Here is a 22,415-nt window from a genome sequence, read left to right as displayed (position 1 = left end):
AGAGGTAAAAAAATGTAAACCGCATAACCAACCTGTCATCAGTGTTTCTACCTTCTCCCTCCTCCCCCCTGTCTGTGCAGTGAATGTTAAATACCCCATCACCCCCACTAACCATCCCCCGTCCCCCTCCCACTCCAGTATGCATGACAGAAACAAGAGGGGAAGAGAATCAGCCATTTGCCGTTTTCCATCTCATTATTGCAGGTCCATTACTACAGCATGTCACTTCACTTAACAGCTAAATGACAAACAATCACCCAGCAGCCTGCAGACATTTCCGCATCTGTGCTCAATAAAGAACACACTATCATTAACAAACCCAGCCACTGACTGGTCATCAGTGACAATACAAGAAGCACGCACACACACCCACTCAGTTCAGACAGAGAAAATGTTTACTACAGACATCTACTCTCCATGAAGTTTTGAATTGACAGATGTGGTGAGTAATCGGACTTGTCTGACTCCGACTAGTCAGCCCAGACAAACTCAGCTCCTTCAGGATGGCCTGATGGGAGCTGAGTTGGATGATAAATGGCGTTTCCTCTGGAGAGCTGAGCAATTAACTCAGAATGATATTTGAAGAAATGAAAAGATTGTGTCAAATTGAGGGGGGGAACAAGAACCAAAATCATTTCAGTTAAGTTCAGTCAGACAGAGGCAGATCCCCGCAAAGGTCACTGTTATGAAGATCTTCATTACTTGAATGAAAACACTTTAAATGTGTGGTGAATGATAAAAGAGATTGAAGTATTTTATTGTTTGTGTGTTTTTATGCAGTGGCATCTCAGCTGGAACTGATGGTGTCCTGTTAAAATAAAACAAACAAATGGATGGAAGTATTGTAACTGTTGAAATGCATTGAAATGTTTGTATAGATGTGGCTTACCTCTGTCTCTTCCTCTGCAGGGTGTTCAGGCTAAGACTCCCCAGGGGCCTGAGCACCTTATAAAAGTTCCGGAAGAGACCAAATGCAGATGGAAGAGGGGGAGCAAAGCACTGTATATTTTAGAAGTTTAATGATTGGATTTATATTTATAGAAAGGTATTTTTAGAAATGAAATGGCTTCTTAAAAATGACGAGTGTTTAATATTATGTGGAAGATTTGGTTGTTTTATCAAGTTTGTTTGTGTATATGCATTTTGTCTTACCCTGTTCTTGGCGGGTTTGTTAATTGGAGCAGCCATGGACTATAAGAGCCTGCATGTTTGCCACATTGCAGGTTAGTAGGTGTGGTTGCTGCTGAGACCCATCGCTGTCGTAAGCAGGAATGTCTATATGTTAAATGTTGGAGATTAAACACCTGGGAGGTCTGCACTATTTCTCTGCCTCAAGAGTCCTCTTTAAACCTGCCACTAAGGGCCATTCTAACAGTCACCTCAGGGCATCTAAAACCAGAGCCATCTAATTTAAATCCCATTGCTCACAAAGTAACTCAATCCGATTCTATACAGTCCAATTCATTGCAGAGCAATCCTCTGTGAAGTGCAGTTCAAACTTCCTAATGTTGTACTAATAATTATTAAGTTTATCTTGTTTAGTTATGAAAATTAAAAAAAAAAAATGTTTTCAAAGTGACATTTGAGGGATGTCCACTTTTCCAGATTGGCTGCATCATTAAAAGCTATTTGGGATTTTTGTCAGTCTGTTCCAATCAGGAAACTCAGAAAGATGAAGAAAAGAATGAGGGCAGTGAAAAAATGACTTTCTAACGGTAAAGCAAACTGTTGTCTAATTTAATAAAGCAATCAGACAAATGGTGCATCCAGAATAGTTTTTTTGTTGAGAAGTATTGACCGTCGCTAGTTAACTAGCTTAGGCTCCCATTTACATGGAGCCGCTCTTCAGCTGAACAGTAACATCTTAGTTGAGACCCAGTATACACCAGTTTACACCAGTGATTGCATTCTCTCACATCAGCATTTTTAAATCAGGTCTGAGTGAAACTTTTCTGTAAAACCTGCCATGGAGATGTGAAGCACTCTGCAGGTGTGACCCTACACACAGCCGTGGGGTTTATTCTACACATCGTGAATCACAGTGCTGTGTTGTGCTTACTGAATCTGTTCAGTTTCTGATGAGGAATATGTTACATGAGCACTTGGTTCCTGGGAGACAGAAATGGGTTACAGTTTACTGTGAGGTGGAAGCTGAGAGTCAGAAGTGCATGTTCATTGAATGACATGCTAAAATCACAGCGCCATATAGTGGTCTGGCATAACAACTACAGCAGATGCATGGTGACAATGTGTAAAATTTGAACTTTTTCTCAATTAGCATATGAAAATACGAGCAGTTTCCAGGCACTCTAGTATAAACAAAACTGTAGAGTCTCAATTTCAAAAACCGTGATTAGATTCCAGATATAAGATTCAGAGCCGAAAAACCAGCAGAAAAGTCCTACAAAATATCACAGCAGTTCATGTAAATGCTCTTTTTTTTATCAACAAACAACTTTGTATTTGGTTTTTCATGTTTATCTACACTGAAAACCTTGCCTGTCAATAACCCACCACCTGAAAGTTCGAGTCCAGATGGTGGCGCGGTCCTACTGTTGTTCTTGCAGGAAGAAGGTTGTAGATTTGAATCCAGGAGAGAACCCATGCATGAAAAAAGACCATAGGCTTATGGCACTCCAGCTTCCTCCCACACTCCATAAACATGACTGTTAGATTAACTGGTCTCTCTAAGTAATGAGCATGGACGTTTGTCCTGTGTGTCTCTGTGTTGATGGACCGGTGACCTGTCCAGGGTGGAACCCGCCTCTTGCCCAATGACAGCTAGAGATTAAAACCAACCCCCACAATCCTACAAGGACAAGCAAGTATAGACGATGGATGTCTGGCCTGCTCTCATCAGTTGTTAGATTAATCAAATGGAAGTTGCTAGGGGTGATCTACTGCAGGAACCATATTTATTGGTCATAACCTTAACATAGAACCCAACTTCAAAAATCTGACCTGTCCCTTTGCACCAAAAAAAAAAAAAAAAAAGAATAATATTATGCAAAAATTTTACTGTTAGTTGCCCATTTGTGTATACATATGTTCAATTCCATTGGGATTAAAATGCTAATATTGACCAAAGCACACTTTGATCACTTTCAGCATCAGAAGAGCTACTGATAATAATGATAAACCAGCATGTTTCTTTCAGAATGAAAGTAGAAACACACACCAGTATGTCCAGGCAGGCAGCTTTCAGAAGTGTGATCTGATCAGCGATGGTCAGCCCTGTAAAGCCAGGCACTCGTTTGGCAAACTCAACGATCTTGATAATGCACTTGGTGGCCAGCTCACTGAACTTGTCCCACAGGCCCAGGTCCAGCCTCACACGGTGATCTGCACTCGAGTTCTGCAACATACAAACACAGGGAGACAGCTCACGATCTGCTCACTGCACCCTCCTGGCTCTGTTCCACATCATAGTAATATGCCCATTGAAGAAATCCGAGCTCTCAGAAACACTGAACCGGGTGGTGGCACCCTGCAGTAATGAGGGTAACAGTGTCAGTGAGCAGGGGTGGGATGCAGTATGATAGGGGTTAAGTGAGAGCCACATTAGGGCTGTATTAAATCACAGACAATGAGTTGCAGTCGACACAACAGTGCATTCCACTGATTGACGTCCGGTTTGATGGGAAGGGAGGAGGTGCACATGCGATGTGGGTAACAGAGTGTTTGTTTCTCAATGGACAGGGTGAATAATGTGACAGTGTGTCAGATATTAAAGCAACTTATCTTGTTGTGCCCTCTGGCTGATGAGGGAAAGCACAATAAAAAACAGGGCCGAGCCAGGCGTAACGAGGTGTTACTGTTAGGCTTTTTTTTTAAAAGAAAACCTGCTCCAACTTTCTTCCCCCCACCCAGCAATCTCAGTCAATTACACCAGTCCCATAATTCAATAGAGGGAAACAAGGACGTTACCAGGGAATCCTAATTTCATTTAAGTTCATTTCTCCAAACAAATTAGACAAGTTGCTGCATTAAAAAAAGCCTGGCAGTGTAGAAACGAGCACCAAGAGGCACATCAGCAGGCTCCAGTGCACACATGCAGCCCTGTAACACATGCAGCTGTGCAGGCCGCCGCCACCTGAGATGGATGGAGACAGTGGACAAAGCGTAATGTGGCTAATATCTGCAGGCCAAGGCGTGTTCTGCAGCGACGGCCTCCCGCTCGGCCTCCTCGCTGACGACTAATGCTTTAGTTTGTCTTTGAAAGTGCCAGGCTCGTTTTTCATCATCATCACTGTCAGCGGAGGGTTATTCATTGTGTAGCTATCTCTGCTAACCCGCCAGTGAACTCCTAAATCACCACAGACGAGGATTTGAATATTTCACCACATAATTGGAGCTTTAACTAATCTACGAAAAGCCGGAGCTCCTCCTCTGTTTCTGTTGAGAAGTCAAAAGCTGCATCAGGATCCAATCCCTTGAAATAATGAGGAACTCCTCGACGCCTGAGAGCAACCATAATTACCACTGATCCAGATTACAGCTTTATCGGAGGCCCGACTGTCGACTCCAATAAACAACAAACACCAGCTTATGCATCATCATTGGGAAACAATATTTTTTGGGAAACAATTATTGTTTGACTATTTTCAGCCTGGGAGTTTAGCTCAATACAGGCTGTTTATGTGGCTAAATGGAAGAAACGTCTCACGAGAGATGGATGAGGGTGGAGCAAAGAAGGGTTTCAGCGATTAGTGTTTGCACTGAGAAGGGGGAAATACGTGGTTATGAAGATGGAAGCTGACTCTCGCTGAGACGACATGCAGCTGCGCGCAGCAGAGAGCTAAAAGCTGCTGACTGCTCTACTTTAGCATCACTTCCACCGCTCTGCTGTGAACCCTATTGTCACTGACTGAATGGATCTCATCACTGTAATAAGAGACACATTATTGTTCATTAGGGCCTCTGTTGCGTTTGATTATTTTCATATAAACATGTTTAGGGTGGGGTTAGTAGGCCAACCCCACCCTAATGACTGACAGATGTGTGAGATTTCTCGCAAACTAACATCACCAAATCTGTCCCCAGACGCCCCCCAGCCATCCCACCGCAGAGCGAGGTGCCAATCATGGTTCACAGCCGTCAGCTGTAATCATATGTAAGTCGGCTGGAAAACAAGCATATTAAACTGTCAGTTCCATCTCAATGCTGTTGCATCTGCGTCTCAGTCAGCAGCTGCTTGCCACTTTCTCTCCAGCTATCAGCCATCTTAGAGTTCCAAACATTTTTCTGTCAAGGCGTAACAAAGTGTTGAGGCTGTTAGTTTCATGACCTCGATCTTTTTCACAGTTCTACCCAAGCACAGCGCCGCCCCTCAGGGTGGATAAGGAAAGCAAATCCACATAGGGCTTTGTTGGATATTTTCCATACAGTCTGCTGCTCAGAGACAATCAGACCCTGATGTGTCCGACTGATGAGGTCTTTCTGTAAGACCCTGGTTTCCCTGCGCTATCAGGCCTTTCCATCATTCATTGGTGGGACTCATGTTTAGGGGGTTTCACATCAGTGGAATATAAAGCCATCTCCAGCATTGACAAGCATTTTTGACATCCAGCTTCGCTCTGTTGCACATTTATATAAGCTGGTAATAACATAAGCTGGGTTTGATGCATCAGTCAACCTTTTCCAACTTGTCAAAAGTTGAAGAGGAGTTGAAGAGGATCTAAAGATGCTATTTTGCTACACTATTTTCTTTTTCTTTTTTTGTGTCTCAGTAAATTCTGAGTTTAAATAAAGGTGAAGTTAATGGGAGGTTAGTGGGAGGAACAAACCCTGAGGACAGAATGTTTACAGTTATATAATATAATGGTCCTGTCCACTGGTCTTCCATCACATTGGATGTCCAATCAATTCCTGAGGGCAAAGAATGAAAGGTTCTTTGGAGGATTTGTCCAGACAGTGATAACTGTACAACTGGGGGCTCAAACTGAATCAAATGGGGATTAAGAGTGAAGTATAAGAAATTGATTATCAATATGCTGATGGCAAATTTGTCAGCCAGGATCCAAAAAGCACAATTCCATGAGTCAGATAACATACTGTAAATGAATGAAAACACCTAGATCCCCATTGATCCAACAGTAAAGAGGAATGTGTGCCTCTTCCGGCTGAACACTCACCGTGGTGTATTTGCCAAGCTGGCAGAGGGAGGGGAAGGTTTCTTGATGGGCCTTACGGATCTTCTCAATGATGGTCTCCAGCTCCACTGTCAGTTCGTAGCTCTCTGCCAGTTCTGGCTTTGGACTTTCCTTCTTCTTCTTATTCCGGTCGTTCCGAACAGCTGGAGGAGAACAAATCACATCTTTCAGGTTAATCCTGAGACTTTTATATTGAGTTTAAGAAGTGGAGACAGTAAAACGTCTCCCGAGAGAATAATCTCAAGGTCAAGCACATCCAACATGTGGTGTGAATAGAACTCCAATAGAGGGAGTTTCGGGATGTTTTCACATCTGATGGTCCAGTAGACTTGGTTCCATTGGGGACCAAAATTACAATATTTCTCACATTTTCACCTGTTGCAGTTCACTTTCATGCTGCACTGTGTTGAATCAACCAAACCCTTGGAAAAACCTATTCTTGGTGGCACTGCACCAAGAACCACAGAAGGAAATGACACAAAAGCCACAGAAGAAGAAGCTGAGCACTGTGTAGGCAAAGATGGAAACAGATATTGTTTGCAAGGTAGATTCCCAAGCTGACATCCGTGATGCTCACTTTATATTTGAGATGTATTGTGTCACTAACATGTCAGAAATTTTGAAAGATATCATAATAACAATAATTTAATAAAAAAAATTACAATCAAGGCTGAGTTCACACTGTAGCCTGTAGTGACCCAATTCTGATTTTTATTTATTTATTTTTCCGTAATGCGACCTGTATCTGATCTTTTCATGACAATCTAAATAAAGCAAGTCAAATTTTTTTTAGTGCAACACCATACTGCAATTACTAAAACTCTTGTATCTTTGCCCAAAGTTCAAGTGAAATAACTCAACAAGCGTGTCACCTTCAATGTATCTGTATATACACAAAATGTCTTAATATTACCAAGCTGACATTATGTAAAAAACATTGCTGTAAAATCCCAGATAACCATGGGCAGGCTCTCTGTTGTACATTGATGCAGAAGGAGCTCCAAACGTGTCTGTTCAGTTCATGGAGTTGGGTGCTTAATTAGATGCAGATCTTTGAAGTCAGACACAGCAGGAGATTACCTGGTTTTATTACTCAACACAGCATAATCATCATGATCAGCAGCCGTCTGCACTTTTGGAATCCTAACAAGGGGAGCTGGAGACAATGATTGAGCCAGGCCTTTTGTCAAGTCCTCACCCATGGGACCTTTCTAGTCTGATGAGACAAAAGTCAAATGTTATGCCCTAGTTTACAATAAAGACCATCTGTGTTTATTGTTTATACTGTAGTAACTCAGTGTTTCAGCTGTTTCGCAGTTTTCTGGAAGTTTGTTCCATATTTGCGGTGCGTAGAAGCTGAATGCTGGTTCTCCATGTTTGGTTCTGATGCAAAGCAGAACCAGAACCAGAACCAGAACTAGAAGACCTGAGAACACTGGAAGGTTATTATCTGCATAGTTATGGTAGCTAATCTTATTTTCTTTTATAACCTGAGCCAGTGGGATCATATAGATAGTAAGAGGGGTCCTAGGATTAAACCTCGGATCTCATGTAAAGTCTGTCTGCTTTGATGAGAAGTTTCCTATTGAAACAAAGAAATCCCTGTTCTTTATGTAAGATTGAAACCAGTTGAACTCCAGTCATTTCAGTAATATGTCATGGTCAACACTGAGGTCCAACAGAACCAGAACTGTGGTTAGTCCAGTCTGTGTTCATATGAATGTCATTGAACACTTTGACAGGGCAGCCTCAGTACTGACATCAAAGCATTTGGTCATTGTTAGGCAGTGAATCTTTTTCTGTAATTTTAATGATGAATGGAAGATTGGAGATCAGCCTGTACTTCTGTAATAGAGATGCTTGCAGACTTTTTTTTTCCAGTAGTGATTTAATATCATTTTAAATCCAGGGGGAAAATACAATATTAAATTAATGACTTTATTATTTGAGTCACATCATATTCAGTAATGCAGTTGTCTGCACAATATCAAGATATTGAAGGAGGAGGAGCTTCATTTCTTCTAAGCTTATATGCCTTCGAAGAATTCAGTCATTTTCTTCATCTTTCGACTGGATCTAGCATCGGTTCTGGATAGATGGAAATGAAACACAATTTTTTGGTTGTTTTGTTTTTATTTTCTGTGATAAATCTAACACTTAAAGATTTCCATGACAAAGTCAGAAACAGTGATCTCCACTGCTTTCCTCTAGACCCAGTACATTGTGTTAAAAAGCAATATATTTTCATGGCTTCTTGTTTAATGCATCATTTGGATGTATCTGCTCATGCTGCCAGTAATTTGCTTGAAGTGCAGAGGTAATTGATTTCCTCAGCTGGGGATGAGATGTATTTACCAAACTGCTGTCTTTCTAAATCACATCTCATGGCTCGTTAGCTTGTGTTAACACCACAACCCTCCAGTCAGCCACATTTCGTCTCTACTCTGTAACACCCAGACACTTCCATACACAGACTGTGTAACATCCTGATTTTTGCATTATTCTGTCCTATTCGTGCAGGGCATGCATGTTGGTTTGAGGATGGTTTGAGGATGTCCCGCCGTAAGGGCACTTTCAACATGCAAGTAATATAAGAGTAAAAAAATATTCATTTCAGTGAGACAGACTAAATAATCCAAGTTACATGTTTCTAGAGGTCAAAAGTATTGTGTAGTTACAGTGGTAAGGCAAAACCTGACATCTACCATCTCAAAACAACTACAATCCAAGAGTACAGCAAAAGTTAAACATTGAAACTACATTTAAATTAGATTATTTTCCATTGTAGATAATATAAAGACTACTTTAGCCTACTTGTTTTTCAGTTTTTCTTCACATCATTACACATTTAAAAGATTTTCTTCTCTGAGAAGAAACACTTATTTGTTCATAGAGTTTGTGCAGTGATTTTCTTCTGCAGTTTAAATCCCTCTACTGCCTTCTCTGACTTCATTCAGTGGTAGCAGCTTTTCTCTACAGACAAGCTGTGACAGAGACCCCCAACTCTGCTGTTCTAATCAACATACCCATCCCTTAGCCCACAGTGACACCATAAACCCACATGGCAGCTGAGCTCAACATTCAGTCGTCTCATTACATGAAATAATCATAGCTAGGTACAGACCGAGAAATATGTTTCAAATCAATTAGAACATCAGTTATCTAAGATATTTTTTAAGTAAAAATTTAAAATTTGTTATTCAGGTTTGTTCAAATTTTACCTTTGTATTTAAACAATTGCAAAGTGGTTCTGGGGGGGTGTTCTGCCCCAAGTGGAGGAGTTTAAGTATCTCAGAATCTTGTTCACAAATGAGGGAATTGGTGCAGCGTCTGTAGTGAAGCTGGCGCTGTACCAGTCTGTCATGGTGAAAACAGAGCTGAGTCAACAAGTTAAGCTCTCGATTTACTGATCGAGCTACATTCCTATCCTCATTTATGGTCATGAGCTTTGGGTCATGACCGAAAGAACAAGATCGCGGATACAAGCGGCCAAAATGAGTTTTCTCTGTAGGGTGTCTAGGCTCTCTCTTAGAGTTAGGGTGAGAAGCTTAGTGATTAGGGAGGGACTCAGAGTAGAGCCGGTGGTCCTTCACATCAAGAAGGATGTTTTCCAGGGCTCCTTGTTCCAGGAGGAGTCTCAAAGGAGGACTCCGGGAGAGAGCCCTCCTTACTTAGGCTGCTACCCCTGCAATCCGATTCTGTATAAGCCGGAGAAGATGGATGGATGGAAGGATGAAACATAGCATAATAGGAAGGGAAAAGGAAAAGAAAATGTGTTTGCTTGGATATTGATCCAAGCAAAGAAATGTTACAGCATTTCTTGGCAAGTCTGTTTGTTCCCCTTAAATAGTTACAAGTTTTTGTTTTAAAGAGGATCCAAAGCAGAGACAAGGATGACACAACCATGGAGAACATTAGAGTTCAATATCAGAACTCAAGAGATAGGAACAGACTGGTAACAGCAGGATGAGGAGTAAAATAACCAAACTAGTGAGTTTAATTTCTGAACATATGAGTTTAATGAACAGATAAGGAACAACATGAAGAGATGAAACTAAAACACTGGAGAAAGTGCTTATAAACCACCCTCTAAAAATAAACCTCAAATTAGATGGAATTAGGAAACTAAACTCAAAGTACAACATAATATCTCATTACCATAATAAACAATATATACAATGAACAAAAGAAATTATGATACAGAAACATAAGAAATGTGCAAATCAGAAACAATAAAACTTGAAGTGAGTCAAGACCGCAACCAAACTCAGAAAGAACAGAGACAGTAAAAGAACAGTAAAAGTGGAATTAAAGACTGCAGCACAGAGAAGGATATTAAAACAAGGCTTACATTTAGCTCATAATAACTAGATCCCTGATTAATCTTAATCTGAATTCCAATTTATTAATTCCAGAAGAGAGTGTTGAAAAGATATGCAAACCACACTGTTAATAATATAAGTAAAAAAATATTAAAGCCATGAGAAATTGACATATTGGATGTTGAAGTGTAGGAATATGTGTGTAGTTATGTATGTACAGAATATTTCACATTAGTGAGAAAATTTGATCCTAAAGGCCACAGAAGGACTTTTGGCAGTGAAGTTCTATCTCTGCCAATGCAGTTCTCCACTTCACTTTGTCGTTGTAGAAAATACAACAAAGATATTTTTTTAAATGTAGAAAATATCTAACTCTGTTAAGATTACTTTGGATACTGGAAATCCTTTTTTCAGAACTTTTCTCAGGAAACAGTTTTTTTTCTATTGCATTTCCTGCAGTAAAACAAACACACTATGTTTAACACAAGACTATAGTGCTACTATACTATAGTAGTATAGGGAGAGAGCTGAGCTTTTTGAATTGGTTGAATTTTTTCAACAATATAAGTCAGTCATGTCAGATATAATTACACTAATATGACTAGATGGGCGGTGTGGGGGTAAGGAATTTGAAATAGTTTATAAAATAAAAACAACAGAATCCTTCCGGATGACTATTTTTTTTTTTTTTTTTACTTTTAAGAAACTCGAAACTGCTGCTGCTGCACTGTCTGTTTTGCATTCCCTTAATCTTTAGCTTCCTCCTCATATCTCCATCAGGTGAACATCAGGACTCTGCCTGAGCTGCTCCAAGATGTTAGTATTTCTTCCAACCCGGAGAAACATTTGTTTATCCTTAGTGGTGAAGATCACAGCTTATAATTTCACAATCAATGTATTTGTCAGCATTTAGCTGCATATCTGAGATCAACACTGCTCCAGCAGGAGGAGTTGCCACTCAGCATCATGTTCTACAGAGAAGATGGTCAGGGGAAGTGAAAGTTCAAATTAATTAAGCTTAGGGAAAAATTTGTTCTGGGTCTTTTAGTTAAACATCCATTTTTACTGCTGTTAAGTTAACTCTAGTGATTGTGTTTTGAGCAAGCTAAAACCATTTTAGTTGTAAGCAGGATGAGTTCAGGATTACAAGTTGTGATTTCAGCTGTGAGCTGACAGCTGAAGGATGTTGCTGTTTGCTGCTAGGTTCTGTTCCAGAACTGTGAATGGGAAAGTGTCAGGTGTTTTTAGAGAATTGCCATGAGGGGATGAAGGATCATCGACTGGCCTTGTTAAACACACTTTTCTCAGAAGTGCCTAACAACAATTTGATGTCCCTCAGCTTTTCAGGAGTGTTGTCTCTATTCTCCTCTAGCGTGCTAGGTTGCTCCCTGTTTTTTGTTCATCTCTTTGTTGCAATTTTTATGTCTGCTTTAAACCCTGTTGGTGCAACTTTGTTTCCTCTCCGCTTGGTGCATGGCTGGTGGTCGTTGGGAGGAGCTGTCAGCAGTCATCTGCTTGCTGCCAAGCTTTGCACAGGGCAAGTAAACAGATGCGCGGTAAATAAACACCATCTATCTGGAGTGCTGCGACACCCGGGCTGCTTGCCACAGCACTTAACATGGCAGCTCACCAACAGCAACCAGGTGGGTGTCGAGGAATGACAATAAGTCTTTGCTGCCAGCGCAACGTTGAGATTAAGCTTAATTGTACTTAGGGGAAAGCAAAGGAGAGCATGGGCGACACCATTTTATAATCTACTACAGAGAAGGTGAACCAGAGCAACTGCAAACGGGGAAGACTGAGACATTTAGAGGTGTGAAAGAAGTCTGAACTGTACGAGGCTGATGTAGCCAGGACCTGTTGCATTGCAAAGTGGCCCCAACTCTCATCATTTGGAAACCCTATGCAGTGTGTCGCAGTGTGTCACATTGTGCCCTCTCCCACTGCTGGAAATGAGAACACCTGCTGTAACAGATCAGCTTAAGCTGTGAATTAGCAGCAAACCTACAGAATGTCTGGAAGGGATTCACCGTGCTTCACTTTTTCTGCATTTTGTGTTCCAGCCTTATTCCAAGTTGTATTAAATTAATCTCTTTCCTGAAAATTCAACACACAAACACTCTGTTGTGAAAATGTGGGGAAAAGTTTTGGATTGTTTTGCATACTTATTAAAAGTAGAAAGCCAGCAAAATTCACAGCCTTTTTTGCATAATACTTTGTTGATCTCTTTTGGCAGCTTTAACAGCCTCCAGTCTGGACCTGCAGCCTCCAGCTCAGCCCTCCTCTCTTCAGGTAGTTTGCTCCATTCTTCTCCATCAGGTTGGATGGAGACATCTGTCAGCCATGTTCACCTCTCTCCAGAGATGTCCAAACATATTCATGTCTGGACTCTGGTTTAGCACCACCAGGACATTCACAGATTTGTTCTGAAGCCTTTCAGATCTGGATGTGTTTTGGGTTGAACCATCACCCCAGTCTGAGGTCAGGGTGCTCTGCAGCAGGTTTTCATCCAGCATGTCTCTTTTCATGGCTGCATTTATCTTTCTCTCCATCCTGACTGGTCTGTCAGTTCCTGTTGTTGCAAAACATTCCCATAGCATGTTGTTTCCACCACCATGTCTCACTGTAGTTATGGTGATGAGCCGTGCCTGTTTTCTTCAAACATCCACACCAGAGAATCTTGTTTGTCCTGGTCTGAGATTCTTCAGGTACCACTTGGTGAACTCCAGACTGGTTGCATTGATGCTGTTATGAAAGACTGCCTCTCCGTCCACAGAACACGTTGTCCTTCTGAAAGCTTCTCCTCTTTCCACAGCAGAACACTGCAGCTCTGACAGAGTGACCATCAGGTTCTTGGTCTCCTCCCTGACTGAAGCCCTTCTGCTCTGAGCTGATGGCTCAGTTCAGAAGGCAGCGGCTCAAGGAAAAGTCCTCATGGCTACTGGCTTCCTCCACCGTTCAGCTCACTGGGATCTCCAAGCAGCAGAGATGTTTTTGGATCCTTCTCTGGATTTCTGCCTCAAGACAAACCAGTATATGAGGTCTACAGGCTATTCCTTTGATTTCATGCTTGGTGTTTGACCTTTGACCTACAAGGTCAACTGTGGGACCTCAAATAGACGGATGTGATTCTTTCCAAATCAATCCAGTCAACTGAGTTGACCACAGATAGCTGCATTTTACTGAGATGTTTCTCGTACAAAGGCACATATTTGCAGAAGGCCCAGCAGAAAGTTGCTGCAGAAAGTCCAACCTAGAGGTTCTGCCGTTCATCTTCTATGCTGCCGTTGTTCAGTATGTTCTACATATGGAATGTACTGAAATAATAATGCCAAAATAACCAAATTTGAACATTTTGTTTTGTTGATTTCATATTCATATTGGACTTTAACACTGTTTCATTTATTATACAGAAACTTGATCAATTAGAGAAATAATTGAAATGTTAATTTATTTCAGTAGCTCGGTTTTAGAAAAATGACTCAGGTGACTCAGTGATGATGAATGAACCATATTTCTTTTCATTTGGTGGTTCAGGGTCACCATAAGGAAACCCAACATTCACTTTCTTAGAAGAGCAGAATTAATCAATAACGATTACAGAATTGTTTAGTCATGTGAAGATCTATGCAGTCATCCATTAAAAAGTTAACTGGGCCAGCAGACTGTTCTGACTCTGATTGGCTTCTGCCCACCCAAACATTGAGACAAAACAATATTCATCCAGGTGGATCCACTGACAAGTATCATTAAACTGAATGATATCTTAAGAAAACAGTTAAGAAAGACTTGCAACTGTACAAGCTGAATGAAATGATGATTCAAAGCTGCATGCAGGAAACAAAAGCTGGGTAATGGACACAATCTGACAAGAAGGAGATGAAACTGGAGGCTTAAAATGCTGTGGAGACTGATTATTAGCATAAAAATATTTGGATGAAACTGTGAAATGGAACTATGATAGAAAGCAGGGAGATAAAAGAACTGAGGAAACCCTGAAAGAAAAAGAAAATCCACAGGCAAACAAAAACAACAGGAGCCAGAGTACAGCTGGAAGAAGAGCAAGTAGAAAGCAAAAATCTAAAGAATTGGGAAACTCAGACATGTGAAACAAGGAAGGCAAATTGAATCCAGTTCAAAAGGAAAACCACGTCCTAAAAAAAATAAGACAGGGATAAAGGTCTCAGTCTTTTAAACTCGAAGAACACACTAAAGATTAAACTGCAAAATACAAAAAAAGTTACAATGATTCTCTTACTAATAAAAGTGTGAAAGCGACAGAAAAAACCACAGCATTGAGACTGAAGTAGCTACAGATCATCAGAGAATTTAGAGAAGATTCTGCACATTTCTGTGTTACTATATTTTTTATTGGTCAGATGTAGTTTGTGTGTTTATAAAACAGAGAGCATCTGTGTCTCTGGATTTCTGCATATAAAACAACAAAAATAAGTGACTGATTGATCTAATTATTTTAATATCTTGGAATCTATCTAGTAAAATAACCAAATCAGCTGAGCTTGAGATCAGCATATCAAAATTTGAAATTGTCCAAATTCCACATTTCCCATCTGTCAATGACTGTTGTCAGGCATTGAGCACACAGAGCACATAGGAAACACAGAATGTGTTTGAAATCTACAAAGTTTTGCTGGAGACAGTAGCAGTCAGCTCTGGAGGTGATCTTGTCTTTGCGATAAAAACAGTGGAATGAAAGAAAGAACACCAACTGAAGTGGGCATCCAGTTGGTGTTGATCTTCTACAGCAGTCAAGGAGAAAAGTCTCCTTTCTCATTAGCAGCCCTGTGGGAGGTTTAGCATGAGGATATATAGATATCATCTTTTCTATGATGCCACCACTGAGGTGTGAAACAGCATAAATGAAAGGAGTGACACCCCCCACCAGGACTAATGAAGCATGAAGTGAGCCTGAGCTATAAATGCTGATGCAATCAAAGGATGCCAATAACCTGTGAAATGCATACTGTTGTCATGGTGCCATTCTCTTAATAGATGACAATATAGCAGAGGGAGCAGAACTGACAGGAAAACTGACACAGTTTATTCAAATTTTAAAGAATGTGTCAAAATCAAATGAGAAAAAGCTTTGAAAGCATGGGTTTAATTCGTCAACGGAAATCTAACATTTCTTATAATTGTAGCATTTTAAAAAGAGATTAATGGAATGACTGAGACTGCGACAGACTGGCGACCTGTCCAGGGTGGGCCCCGCCTCTCGCCCGGAACGCAGCTGGAGATAGGCAACAGCACCTCCCGACTCCGTTAGGGAGAAGGGTGCTTAGAAAATGGATGGATGGATGGATGGATGGATGGATGGATGGATGGATGGATGGATGGATGGATGGATGGATGGATGGATGGATGGATGGATGGATGGATGGATGGATGGATGGATGGATGGATGGATGGATGGATGGATGGATGGATGGAATGACTGACTTGGACCCGAGTCCTGATTGGACTCGGGTCCAAAAAACAAACTGGTAAAAATGTTTGTCAATAACTTGATTTGCTCATCTTGAGTATCATCAAATGTGAAAATACATGATTTTAACGTCTGACAGTGACTGAAAATAGTGAAGATCACTAGAATGCCTAGTAGACACTAAGAGAGAATTACTCCAAAAGGGGACTTGTGTTTTCATAAGTAGAATGAGCCTGTGGGTCTGTCAAATCAGTTGATGAAAGAACTGATGAAGCATGTATTTACTGGCTTGCGAGTCTTCTGCCACTCCATGGATTTATTTGCTTTTCTAATAATCGTAATTAAAATAAACCTCAACCCTTTAATAAAGGGTAGAATTTAAAATGATGCCTACAGATGCTAGATCACACAAAGTAAAACTCACCTCAATTTTCTAAATGTGTATTAAATAAAAAAATTTAAGCATATATGATCAATACTTTAGTTTAAGGTTCCTTTTGGAAGTGTTTTATTTCCGTGTTGTATTTTCTTAATTTGCACTCTATTTAGAAAAATGCACACAAACCATGTTAATATGATTTTAATATATTCCGTACAGAGCTAAAAACTTCGTCCAAATTATATTGTAGCTTTGAACAAAAATAATTCACAACAAAACCTAAAGAACTGAAGTATGATGACATATCAAATTTAAGGAAAATGTATCTGCATCAGTATTGGTATCGGCGATACAGGTTCTGTATTGCTTTGGCATGAGATAGATACCAAAATATGCAGTATCACATACCTCAAGTGTAGGTGTGTATGAATGTGTGTGTGTTCTGAAAACCCCTGAATGTCAATCCCATATAAAACACTTTGAGTAGTTCATTTACCGATTGCAGCTCACTAAGAATTCACTCGAAATTAGCTTTGATACAGATCACAGAGTAACCTTATCCCTGACACATAAAGTTTATTTTATTTATTCACTCAACCCATGCCAATCTTGGGGCCAAAGGTCACATTTAGTTAAGTGCCAAGACAACTGCAAGATAAAGCTCAAATAAAAAATGTTGTGTTGTGCTGCATTGGAATATGGCTTTTTGCTTTGTTGTAAGTAAACAAATGCACAGGATCAGGACTGAGAAACGATGGAACAAGGTCATCGTTGGTCCACAGGGTCTGACTTTCTCAGCTGAAACCAACAGGATGTCCAACAAACCTCTGTGGCTGATGCAACTCCTCCTGGCTGGTTGAAATACCAGACAAAGAATGAAAACAGAACTGAATGAAACATGAGTATTGCTGTAGAGTGGAAGTTCTGCAGGAGTCAGAACCTGTAAGACTGATAGCGATGCACTGATACTGCTAGTAATCCACTCACATTCACTGTTCGATATTTTATCTGATACAGTCACTGCAGTGCAAAAAAACAGGACAAGAGAGAACCAGAAAACAAATATAGGCCACCACCTTCAAAAATAGAACATAATTTGAAGTTTACTGTATGCCTTGTTATTTAGCTATGAAAAGCTAAATAACATTTTACACTTCATTTGCATTTATTACTCTGTTCTCTTTCCTCAGTATATAAGTAGAAGCATATTTATCTGTGTGTGTGTGTGTTTGTGTTTGTGTGTTTTAAACAGTACCGAGTCTATTTCCATTCAGTGAGAAACCTCCTGTCATTCTAATGCATGAGGACACATCTTTAGCTGCTTTTTCACAGCAGACATTTCTAATTGTCAGCTTCAGAAAAACATCCACAGTGGCTGTTTTCAGTCAGGCTTCAGGGTGTGGCAGACTGAGCAACACCAGGACCCCATAACCGGAGTCAGCCAAATCAAATTAAACCACAATTCATTCCAGTATTTATACTATTTAATGTCTCCAGAACCTGTTGGTGTGCAGATCCCAGACTACACTAGCAAAATGAAAGCTCCAGTCAGATCTTAAGGCTGTCCCATTAACATTCTGGATGTCATCAAAACCAGCATTTTATCATTCACATAAATCAATTTGTCCTACTTCCATTAACAGTTCATGTACATAAAACTTAGCCACACGTTTTGTCATATTAGGCTCAAACATTTTAATATATTTCACTGGGATTCTGTGAGATACACAAACATAAGCTGAGGAAAAATTATATTTTTTAAAAATCTTTATGCGGTATAAACTCTGTTTCCATGTTAAACTCACCATGTTTCCATGTTTCACCACAAGAGACATTGTGTTAAGTTTTGTTATTGCCTTACTTGACTTCACTGATGTACAGTTAGGGCCAGAAATATTTGGACAGTAACACAATTTTCGTGAGTTGGGCTCTGCATGCCACCGCATTGGATTTGAAATGAAACCGCTACAACAAAATTCAAGTGCAGATTGTAACGTTTAATTTAAAGGGTTGAACAAAAATATCTGATAGAAAATGTAGGAATTGTACACATTTGTTTACAAACACTCCACATTTTAGGAGCTCAAAAGTAATTGGACATATAAACATAACCCAAACAAAAAAGTTTTTTCTCAATATTTTGTTGCGAATCCTTTGGAGGCAATCACTGCCTTAAGTCTGGAACCCATGGACATCACCAAATGCTGGGTTTCCTCCTTCTTAATGCTTTCCCAGGCCTTTACAGCCGCAGCCTTCAGGTCTTGCTTGTTAGTGGGTCTTTCCGTCTGAAGTCTGGATTTGAGCAAGTGAAATGCATGCTCAATTGGGTTAAGATCTGGTGATTGACTTGGCCATTGCAGAATATTCCACCTTTTTGCTCTCATGAACTCCTGGGTAGCTTTGGCTGTATGCTTGGGGTCATTATCCATCTGTACTGTGAAGCGCCGTCCGATCAACTTTGCAGCATTTGGCTGAATCTGGGCTGACAGTATATCCCGGTACACTTCAGAATTCATCCGGCTACTCTTGTCTGTTATGTCATCAATAAACACAAGTGACTCAGTGCCATTGAAAGCCATGCATGCCCATGCCATCACGTTGCCTCCACCATGTTTTACAGAGGATGTGGTGTGCCTTGGATCATGTGCCGTTCCCTTTCTTCTCCAAACTTTTTTCTTCCCATCATTCTGGTACAGGTTGATCTTTGTCTCATCTGTCCATAGAATACTTTTCCAGAACTGGGCTGGCTTCTTGAGGTGTTTTTGGGCAAATTTAACTCTGGCCTGTCTATTTTTGGAATTGATGAACCTGTTGGTGTGCAGATCCCAGACTACACTAGCAAAATGAAAGCTCCAGTCAGATCTTAAGGCTGTCCCATTAACATTCTGGATGTCGTCAAATGGTTTGCATCTACATGTGAACCCTTTGTATTTGCTTTCATGGAGTTTTCTCTTTACTGTTGACTTAGAGACAGATACACCTACTTCCCTGAGAGTGTTCTGGACCTCAGTTGATGTTGTGAACGGGTTCTTCTTCACCAAAGAAAGTATTGGCGATCATCCACCACCGTTGTCTTCCGTGGACGCCCAGGCCTTTTTGAGTTCCCAAGCTCACCAGTCAATTCCTTTTTCCTCAGAATGTACCAGACTGTTGATTTTGCTACTCCAAGCATGTCTGCTATCTCTCTGATGGATTTTTTCTTTTTTTCAGCCTCAGGATGTTCTGCTTCACGTCAATTGAGAGTTCCTTTGACCGCATGTTGTCTGGTCACAGCAACAGCTTCCAAATGCAAAACCACACACCTGGAAACAACCCCAGACCTTTTAACTACTTATTTGATTACAGGTTAACGAGGGAAAGGCCTTCTGAGTTACTTGCAGCCTTTAGAGTCCATTGTCCAATTACTTTTGGTCCCTTGAAAAAGAGGAGGCTCTGCATTACAGAGCTATGATTCCTGAACCCTTTCTCCGATTTGGATGTGGAAACTCTCATATTGCAGCTGGGAGTGTGCACTTTCAGCCCATACTATATATAAATTGTATTTCTGAACATATTTTTGTCAACAGCTAAAATAACAAAACCTGTGTTACTGTCCAAATATTTCTGGCCCTAACTGTATGTTACTGTGTAGGACAGTGCTGTTAGCTATTATAGCGAGTGACTTACACCAGCAAGATAGACTTTGTATCATTTTTTTTTTATTTTGCTTAAAAATACTCCACAAACTACTGTCATTGCTTCCAAGCCAAGTATAATCTGAGCAGTTTTTCACTTTTTTTGAGTCTTTTTACAGAGTACTTTGTTCTTTCCCGTCACTTTTTACTGTATTTGAGTAAAAATATGCTTAAGTTCTGCTACTCTAGCCACGTCTGTCGAAGGTTGTTTTTCTTCATATCGAGGTTTTGTCAAGGTGGATGAAATAATGAATAACTCCAAATACCAGCAAAGGTTTAATCTAAAACCTTCCGGTGTCTGCCAGGAAGCTGAACATGAAGTGGGATTTTTTTTTTAGGAACATCTTTTAGTCCACACATACACTCAAGGGCGTTCATAATTTGGGACAGGTATAATATACAATCAAATCTCATACTGGTTCCACATGACAGCTCCTCTTCCAATTTTCCATCATATTTGAGGTTCCATTTTTCTTCCAAGTGATATTTGTAATATAAACTAGTTAAAGATAGTTTTTACAAATATACACCAACATACAATGTGTGCTGGAATTTTCAGAAGTCAAAAACCTTTAAAAAAATCTTGTGTCACAAGTCAGCTGTGTTTGAGGCTTACACTCTTTGGACATTCCCACAGCGAAGCACTTCTGCAGGCGACAGTACTGGCAGCGGTTCCTCGTCACTTTGTTGATGATGCAGTTTTTGTCCCGGTGACACGTGTATACCATGTTCTTCTGAATGCTTCGACGGAAAAAGCCCTGAGGAAACACACCAAGGGGAATGGCGAAGTTAGTAAGGAGTTTCATGTGAAGTAACCCCTCTGAACATCATTGCTCTTTTAATCTTTCAAAACTGCCTGTTTTTATTCATAAATTTCCCCAATTACAAAGTATTCTCCTGCCAATGAACATAATGTCACAGCAGTCTGGATAACCATGTGCCGCCTGTTTTGTCTTTTGCTGCCATTGTTGCTCAGAGAGTCAGCACATGCCTCCTGGGAGATCTGCAGAGCATCTAATGTTGGATTTAAGCTCAGACAGAGTGCTGGTGGAATAGAGAGGAAGAACCTTGGAGTATCAGACAAAGAGGCTGCCGGCCTTGTTTGGGAGATTAACCAAGCACTTTGGTTTAGCTGCGCTGGGACACACCACTTCTGAACTTGACAAGGTGACATTGACTTCTGTGAAAGACTATAGCTTCTCGTCTTCCAAATGAATGCCTTCATTGTAATTCAGTAAAACAGTAGAGAAGGAAAAGATCGTAACTGAACCCTGGACAAGAATTATTGGTGGCTTAGACAAGAAATCCATGCATTAGAGCAGAGCTTGTAATTAATGACAGTTATAAACTTTGTCATTTCAAGCTGATGTATAAGCTGATGTGTCACTAAGCAAACTGAAAAGAGCTGTTGCATTATCCTGAATCATCCTGATGTTTCCATTGAAAACAATCATTCTATCAGGGTTAGTCAAAGCTAACCCTGATAGATAAATGGCATATTCAAACGTGAACTTTTGAGACTCATCCTTAGCATGTTGCTGAAGACCAATAATGAAGACATTGTAATTAAAATTACTGGGTCTCATAAACAGAGGCACAACACTTACTGCCAAGGAAGCTGAGCCTTGGCAGATTTTTGTTCTTTACTTTGTATTCATTTGCCATTACTGTGAGGTCTTCTGAAATTATCACATGTTCAGAGGAGTTCACACCTATGAGGCCATGGAAGGGTTAAAATTCCATTAACCATAGCTATCTATGATGGATAGGACCTTGCCTTTTCATTAGTAAGCCAGGATGCATGATGGGTAACAGATTAGATCACAAGACTGAAATGGCTGACTCTCAAGCCCATCTTCCATCAGCCTAAAGCATCTGTCATCTGTGGCACCAACCTCCCAGCAACACAGACACTAGTCAAATGCAGCCTTTTGTGTTCCGCTGTGGCATATGACCAAACCTAGGTCAAACTCACAACTCCACCCCACCATCAGCTGATATTATTCATTTTTTTAATTGAGGCCTTTATCTTGGGAGATGCAGGCTGAGAGTGTTGGTAGAAACTCCCTGTGAGCTCTGATGGATGAATAGAAGCATCCTGCATTCCCATCAGCTGCGACAGAAGTGTGTTCAGGTCGGCTGGAGGCACCAAGGCTACTCTGGTACTTACGTCATTCAGAGCTGAGAGGATGCAGGTCACTTAGCCTCGGAAATCTCCGTGTGTGGGATAAGTGCTAACGATGTTGAAGGCGAAGGATCGGACTGAGGAGCAGCTGTGTTGTACCCCTGAAAAAGAATCCGTTTCGAGACTAATTCTCTGTGTATGAGCCTGAAGTGTTCAAGACAAAAAGATTTACTGGCAGTTTGAGGTCCAGGTTTTACTGTGTGGAACCAGAACTAAGCAAGAATACATCCTGACTGAAAGGGAAAATACCATAAAAT

The 22,415-nt window shown here is 40.5% G+C and overlaps 1 protein-coding gene across 2 annotated transcripts in view; it reads right to left on the bottom strand.

Annotated features, from left to right (window-relative positions):
• LOC129376287 (retinoic acid receptor beta-like) overlaps positions 1-22,415 on the bottom strand; it is a 100,388-nt gene that overhangs the window by 11,194 nt on the left and 66,779 nt on the right. For both annotated transcript variants that reach the window (XM_055055870.1, XM_055055871.1), the window contains exons 3-5: positions 20,590-20,731; positions 6,135-6,295; positions 3,179-3,355 (exon numbers count right to left, since the gene is read on the bottom strand). In XM_055055870.1, coding sequence (XP_054911845.1) covers positions 3,179-3,355; positions 6,135-6,295; positions 20,590-20,731 — 480 coding nt within the window. The remainder of the gene's footprint in view (positions 1-3,178; positions 3,356-6,134; positions 6,296-20,589; positions 20,732-22,415) is intronic.

Source organism: Poeciliopsis prolifica, unplaced genomic scaffold (assembly GCF_027474105.1).
Source record: "Poeciliopsis prolifica strain line A6 unplaced genomic scaffold, Auburn_PproV2 SCAFFOLD043, whole genome shotgun sequence".
NCBI classification, from domain to species: Eukaryota; Metazoa; Chordata; class Actinopteri; order Cyprinodontiformes; family Poeciliidae; genus Poeciliopsis; species Poeciliopsis prolifica.
The sequence above is the reverse complement of the archived record's forward strand: the minus strand, read 5'-3'. Positions and strand labels throughout refer to the sequence as shown.